At 41.5% G+C, this 7,514-nt stretch overlaps 2 protein-coding genes across 2 annotated transcripts; both read left to right on the top strand.

The window, feature by feature from the left end:
* On the top strand, positions 1–1,625 carry neurl2 (neuralized E3 ubiquitin protein ligase 2). Its single transcript, XM_023991946.2, has 3 exons — positions 1–149; positions 346–1,129; positions 1,264–1,625. Exons 1-3 carry the CDS (start codon positions 18–20, stop codon positions 1,377–1,379), a joined length of 1,032 nt encoding a protein of 343 aa, XP_023847714.1. The 5' UTR covers positions 1–17; the 3' UTR covers positions 1,380–1,625.
* Positions 1,626–1,855: 230 nt separating this feature from the next.
* On the top strand, positions 1,856–3,248 carry msrb1b (methionine sulfoxide reductase B1b). The gene is made up of 4 exons (XM_023993379.2): positions 1,856–2,019; positions 2,312–2,454; positions 2,621–2,738; positions 2,942–3,248. The coding sequence occupies exons 1-4, from the start codon at positions 1,965–1,967 to the stop codon at positions 2,950–2,952; spliced, it is 327 nt and encodes a 108-aa protein (XP_023849147.1). The 5' UTR covers positions 1,856–1,964; the 3' UTR covers positions 2,953–3,248.
* The last annotated feature ends 4,266 nt before the right edge of the window (positions 3,249–7,514 follow it).

Here is a 7,514-nt window from a genome sequence, read left to right as displayed (position 1 = left end):
CAAAAATAGCCCTCTCCATGGCACCAGAAACTTCCCTGAGTAGCCAACAGATAGGCACTAGGCTAAGGGGTAGTTGTGTGTATGCGAGTGTGTGTCTGCACAATGACCATGCGTTTACTACCAACTCTACTCAAAATAAGGAAGACGCCGTAAGAGCTTTGGATAGAGGGCCACTGTACACCTTTTTGTATGGTTTTGGTTGGGAGTGTATTTGTTTATTTTATTATTTTATTCAGATCCACAGGCGACAGGCCTACTCTTTAGGCATATCATTTCCACTGAAGTAACTGTATCCAGTCCACCAAGTCACTTTGTGACATGGAACCTTTACCTTTTCTTGACCAGTTTCAGGAATTCCACCATATCCATGGAACCAACGTGCAGCTAGATCCTACGGGGACCCAGGCTACCCGAGTGGAGAGCTTTGCCAACGGGGTGTGCTTCAGCAGAGAGCCCCTGAGTCCTGGGGAGATCTTCCTGGTGGAGATCGAGGAGAAGGAGCTGGGCTGGTGTGGCCACCTGCGGATCGGGCTGACCGCCAGAGACCCTCTGACCTTCGAAACGGTGCCTGAGTACTCCCTGCCGGACCTCATGGACCTGGGGGACAGCTGGGTGTTTGCTATCACACGAAACCACAACCGGGTAGTGGAGGAGGAGGCTGTGGCACCTGAGGGAGAGGGGGCAGGAGATGGAGGGTTGGCCGGGGGACATAGGTTAGGGGATGGTAGGGAAGAGGGAGGTAGGAGGCTACCTAGGCTGGGGGGTGGTGATGTGGAAGAAGAAGCGATTAATCCCAAACCCAAGACGTTCTTCACAGACTCCCACCTGCACATTGAGAAAGTTAAAATCCCCATGGACAAGCTGGTTGGTCGGAGTCGACCCGGACGCTTCAGCCACATCTTGGATGACCTGTACAAGACCAATGCCCTCCCCCCCACTGCCAGACGTAGTCGGATAGGGGTGCTGTATGTGCCCAAAGGACAGGGCCTGGCTGACATGCATGTTGTCATTAACGGAGAGGATATGGGTGCATCAGCTAAGGGCATCCCAATGCTGCAGCCTTTGTATGCTGTGGTTGACGTGTACTCTGCTACAAAGCAAGTTCGCATTGTCCAGGTGGAATATGGATGTAAGTGTCAAGTGAATGAAACCAAAACATATACAATATACACATACAAATATTTCAGATTGAGGTCGTTGTAGTTTCTATTAATTAGTTTTAACAAGGCTTTTCTCTCTTTCTTTTCTCATCCCTTGCTTCAGTTTCCTCCCTGCAGACTCTGTGTAGAAAGTGCATCCAGAAAAACATAGTCCACAGGATGGCTCTGGACTGGCTGGAACTGCCTGAGAGACTCAAACACTACTGCAAGTATGAGTGACAGACAGCGCACTTTGGACTGAGCACCTCCTGAAGAAGCTTCTCACGAGAGCCGAACTTAAGATCCAAGTGGTTTATGCATTTCAGAAAAGATAAATGTACTTCATGTGTTTATATTTTTGAGGTCTTCTTTACAATGAATCCCTGGTCTCTTACCAGTTATGTTTTTAATTACTGATTGACATATTATTTTTTGTATGTCAGAGATGCTTTTATTGAAAACTGGTAAATAAATGGATGACATCAACTTCTTACGGTCTATTTTCCTCCTATATCTACCATACAGTTATTTGTGTCCGCTGTTCGTGTGTCCCGAAAAGTATTCTAGATGTATCACTTACTTAGGCTACTTGTAACTRACTTGCTTCGCCAGGACTTTCTCCAAGATTCACTTGTTGTCTCACTGTTTGTCCAACACTGACATCTAGTGGTCAAGATTTGAACCGTGGGCAGGGCTTGCATAATACAACTTGGTCACATGTGCGGAAGCTTATCTTGTAGCCCGACCCATTCTGTGCTGCCAGTCTATTTAACTGTCGCTGTCAAAGCTTATCTCCACAAATAGTGTTCTCTCTTTACATTCAGAATGTCTTTTTGCTCATTTTTTGATGGCGAGGTCTATAAAGACCATTTCAAACCAGGTGAGTATTTCTGTGATTAAGCACATTTTTGCTTTGATTGGTGTTGTGACTTGCTCTTGTTTCAGGATTAAATAATACTGAACTGTTACTASAGGCGAATTAATCAGTTCTCTAAGCTGCAGGTTAGGCTACTATTCTTGTGTGTTATACAAGGTTTGTATAAAAACCTCACTACATCTAAAATAGTCATTACATGTATTAATGCAATATAAATATATTGTTACATACATAATGTGTATCTTTCCTTAATGATGACTTAACCCCCTACACCCCTCTACCTGGTTCTCTCTAGGTATGTATGTGTGTTCTCAGTGCAACAACCCGCTGTTCTCCAGTAGGTCTAAGTTCCCCCACTCCTCCCCGTGGCCTGCCTTCACTGAGACCATCAAAGAGGACAGTGTCACCAAGATGATGGAGTCACTCACAGCCTTCAAGGTAGGCTGACTCTCCTAGAGATGTACATGAATATCCCAGATTATGCCACTAAACCCAATCTTAAATAGCTGTAAATATCAGAGTTGACCTTTAATGGGATTGTTTACCTCAAAATCAGTCTCTTCTTACCTCAATAGTGGTGTAATGTTGTGGTAATGGTGTCCAGGTGCTTTGTGGGAAGTGTGGTAATGGACTGGGCCATGAGTTTGTCAACGACGGTCCGGAGGAAGGCATCTCACGATTCTGAATATTCAGCAACTCGCTCAAGTTTGTCCCAAATAAAGGTAACGTGCCAAAAGACTATTCAGAAAAAATAACTGTTTGGTTTATGTATAGTTGTGTTAATATTAACCTAGTTGAATGAGGATTTGCCTTTATTAAAATAAAAACGTCCATATTTTGACTCACATTTGCTTTTCTATTTGAGTGTGTACTAAAATGCACTCTCCTCTCTCTCGTTCTCTTCGCTCTCCTCACCTTGCTCAAGACAAACTGTAAGTCGAGTTGAGGAGCCCAAGCAGGTAGCTGTAGCCTCACATCACAGCCCTGTGTAAGGGCCTGGTCAGTATGTGACGTGGACAGGAACAAGGCCCAGGAGGGAAACCCTGTACACTGATGACTCTATGACCAGCCTGGAATACAGGGACATTCTAGAGAAACATTCTTTTCCCCCAAGATAGTTGTTCTATAGATGTGGTTGTTTTTTCAGTGCATTACAGATATAAAAGCATTCCTTGAAAACCTCTTATAATAAGCATGCAGATTTAGTTCATCTTTAAGATATAGGTTACGTTAAGATATAGGCCTATGGTGGATTATATGCTTTTTTATGCTAATCTGCATTCCATTGCTTTGTAGCAGCTCAAGCATGTGAAGCAATTTGAAGTTTTTTTGTATTTAGTTATTTGATGATTTATTTGAATATACTTACCATGTATTCCGGAAGGAGGTGACACAGTTGGTGCAAGGTGTCATGTTCTTGAAAAAAACTCTCACTGCAATTTAGCCAAAGACATACGCAGGCTTGCTATCACATCTATGCATTTGATGTACATGTATACTTCTCATTGAAATATCACTTCCTTATATTATGTAGATAAATATTGAACAATTAGCTGAATTTTGGTTGTATGGACCATTTGTGATTTAACATTGCTACAGTATATTTGCACATTGAGCCATGTAAAATGGCATACTTGAATTGACTAGCATGATTGCTTATTATTTATATGATCTCGTATGTCATTTATGACTATGAGTGTTCTGTTGTGTGATTCCTATGACATTATTTTAATTAATACATGTTCTAACTGGCAATGCAAATGGAATAAACAATGCTTTTTCTGTTATTAATACAATTGCACTGATGAAATGCAGATGCTTTGTTTATCTGTCATGATTCTATTATATTGATAACAATAAATGACTATAGTTTACTAAAACCATTGCCTCTGTTACATTGTCTCTCATTATTTACTCAGAAATTGAGAAATCCATTTGAATTGAGGTTATAGACATTTGCAATTCCTGTCCAGCTGGAGGGGCTATCTCTCTGTAAATGAGCCACTGAAAGCACCCCCAGCTTGGCGCATCGAATTTTGTATGCCTGGTTGTGGGAAAGGAGTATTTTAAAGTAAGGAAAAAACTCCCCTTGAATTTGCCAGATTTAGGTTGGTGGAACTTGAGGTGTAGATCGTTTTCACAAAACAATTTGCTGAACATTATACACCGTACTGTGTTTAACGTCTTCGTGATGCAGTGTATAGAGTGTCACCAACATTTTGGCAGCAAGCTGCCTTTTAGTTATTTGATTATGTACCATGTGGCCACGGTTGGTCTCTCTGTGCCCCAGCTGGTAGTCATTCTGTGAGACTTGGCAGTGGCACGGACGGACCCTGTGGGGGAAGGAGGGGCCCTGCAGACCAGCTAGACTCAGAGGGGTATAATTTACTGTACCAGCACTACTGACAGACACACTGCCCTCTTARGCATCACATACTCGCTCTTGACATCATGTATCTGAAGCAGTTCCTACTCTGCTGTATGTGTCTTGAGGGAGCTGCTGTGTGTTTTTGTGGATTTCACCACAAGTGTTATGCTTATTTTCTTTAAAAAGATTAATCCTTGTAGTGAACATTTAGAGTGTACTCGAGCCCATTAAAACAAAGCAGAGTTCAGAAATTTTTAAACATATATAATCAACACACTGAAGACCTGAACATGAGTATAAATGCATACATTTTGACCTATGTATCCCTCAGTTACGCCCTTTGAAAACCAACATATGATCTCAACTCCATTAGGGTTAAACTGTCTGACCTGGCTGTTGTCATTGTAGTCAGAAAAGAAGAGGAAGACAATCTGTTTCCCTCCAGCAGGTGGCGTTTTTTCGTTGTTTCGCCCACCAAGCAAGGAGTGTTTGCATGGAGGTCAATGAGTGTTGAATTTGGCTAACACTTGAGGTTTATTTGATCTAATAGAAGTTTCGTCATGCTTAAGTTGTTATGAGTGTACTGATATAAGTAAGACACAAGACATCCCAGCAACTTTGAGAAAAAAAACACTTTATATCGGACTTGTCTCGAGGTAGCTATGCATATTCATAAAATGAGGCTAGTGGCATCTCTCGCCATTGTATACAGACAGTTGACGTCAACAACCCTCATTGAATATTCAAAAATGGATGACAATAATTAGATGTATCCACCAATCAAAACAAAGGATAGGCGGGAGCTAGACTGCCCGCCGGGCCGCTTTGTGGACAACAACTACCATTGTTAGGGCGGAGAGACATGTATCTTGTCAGATATAAATAATCTCTGTTATATTGTTTCTAGTGTCCTTTTGCCATACCTCCAAAATCATGTCGTTGTCGCCTCCCTTTGAGGTCTGGAGAATTTGGTATTGCAAAAACGGGTTGAATGGTCCGCTGACACCCAGCGGCAAGATTTTGATTGGATATTACATTTCAAGAACCCTCCCCCACACGCCCGTAGAACGGGTGCTGTGTGTGTGCTTCATTGTTTTCCGTCCAGGTAGTTATTGCCTATGCTAGTTTCAAGTGCTAGTTTTCAAGTWATTTTTTTATTTTTTATTTCTATTTATTTAACCTTTATTTAACCAGGTAGGCTAGTTGAGAACAAGTTCTCATTTATAACTGCGACCTGGCCAAGATAAAGCAAAGCAGTGCGACAAAAACAACAACACAGAGTTACACATGGGATAAACAAAAGTACAGTCAATAACACAATAGAAAAATCTATATACAGTGTGTGCAAATGGAGTAAGGAGGTAAAGGCAATAAATAGGCCATAGTAGTGAAGTAATTACAATTTAGCAAATTAACACTGGAGTGATAGATGTGCAGATGATGATGTGCAAGTAGAAATACTGGGGTGCAAAAGAACAAAAATAATAATAATAACAATATGAGGATGAGGTAGGTAGTTGCATGGGCTATTTACAGATGGGCTGCGTACAGCTGCAGCCATCGGTAAGCTGCTCAGATAGCTGATGCTTAAAGTTAGTGAGAGAGATATAAGTCTCCAACTTCAGCGATTTTTGCAATTCGTTCATTGGCAGCAGAGAACTGGAAGGAAAGGCGGCCAAAGCAGGTGTTGACCAGTGAGGTATACCTGCTGGAGCGCGTTCTACGGGTGGGTGTTGCTATGCTGACCAGTGAGCTGAGATAAGGCGGAGCTTTACCTAGCAAAGACTTATAGATGAACTGGAGCCAGTGGGTTTGGCGACGAATATGTAGCGAGGGCCAGCCAACGAGAGCGTACAGGTCACAGTGGTCGGTGGTATATGGGGCTTTGGTGACAAAACGGATGGCACTGTGATAGACTGCATCCAGTTTGCTGAGTAGAGTTTTGGAGGCTATTTTGTAAATGACATCGCCGAAGTCGAGGATCGGTAGGATAGTCAAAGTTATAGTCAAAGTTATCAAGTGTGGCCGTCGGCCTGCGATTAATTTTTCATGAAATGAACAGTGGATTACGCGGGGAAAGTTAAACGTCACAACATGTTTTAAACTGCTCTGGTGACAAACATACTTTATTCCTTGTCTCCATTCGTCCACAAAGCTCTAGGATCCAGCTTTCCTARCAAATCTAATGAGTTGATAATCAAGTGTGCTATTGCTGGGCTGGAATAGAAGTCTGCTCACCTAGTAGGTCAGGGATCAGAGGAGCAAGGTTGGCCAGGTCTCGTATGGAGTATTTTCTGTTCACTAGAAATTCTGCTTTAGTAATAATATCCTACTTGTTACTACTCAATTATCTATTGTTGTTAAGACTAAGATATCTAATCTTTACATACCAGTTAGCTTATTTGTTTACATACCAGTTAGCTTATTTGTTTACATACCAGTTAGCTTATTTGTTTACATACCAGTTAGCTTATTTGTTTACATACCAGTTAGCTTACATTTTGAAGTGATGAAGTGTTGATTCTTTCAAGTGAAGTGTTTAAAGTTGTTTTAATTGTTGAACTATTTTTCAAAATGAACTACTGTCAATGTCGATTAATCACATACACTATATAGACAAAAGTATGTGGTCAAATCAAATCAAATCACCCCATCAATTTAGTGGATTAGGTCATTTCAGCCACACCCGTTGCAGACAGGTGTATAAAATCGAGCACACAGCCATGCAATCTCCATAGAGAAACATTGGCAGTAGAATGGCCTTGCTGAAGAATAAGCTAGTGACTGGGCTAACACTGCCAGCCTTTTAGGTCAATAATATGCTGTTTTTATGAACATTTTGTTGGCTTTATAATCATGAAAGAAATATAGCTAGCTAGTAGCTAGCTAGTTATACATAGGTAGCTTACAAGGTTAGCTGACTGTTCTCAAAACAAACCTCTTGTTGCCATCTACTTCCTGTCCCTCATGCTAGTCTTTACAGCCAAATATGACTTCAGAAACGTCAAAATGTAAAATATTGATATGCCAGCATTGTAGATCATTTCTCCCCTCTTGCTGCAGCTATAGATCATTTCTCCCCTCTTGCTGCAGCTATAGCTCATTTCGTAATAACAGAAATTCTGTGAAA

The sequence above is a fragment of the Salvelinus sp. IW2-2015 genome, linkage group LG8, assembly GCF_002910315.2.
Source record: "Salvelinus sp. IW2-2015 linkage group LG8, ASM291031v2, whole genome shotgun sequence".
Lineage (NCBI taxonomy): Eukaryota > Metazoa > Chordata > Actinopteri > Salmoniformes > Salmonidae > Salvelinus > Salvelinus sp. IW2-2015.
This window is presented reverse-complemented; position numbering and strand designations above follow the sequence as displayed.

Excerpts from the sequence above, each read along its gene's own strand:
- neurl2 (XM_023991946.2), top strand. The coding sequence starts at position 18 with ATGGCACCAGAAACTTCCCTGAGTAGCCAACAGATAGGCACTAGGCTA. Across the intron at positions 150-345 it reads CTCAAAATAAGGAAGACGCC|TTTCAGGAATTCCACCATAT; the intron begins GTAAGAGCTTTG and ends TTTCTTGACCAG. Across the intron at positions 1,130-1,263 it reads TGTCCAGGTGGAATATGGAT|TTTCCTCCCTGCAGACTCTG; the intron begins GTAAGTGTCAAG and ends CCCTTGCTTCAG.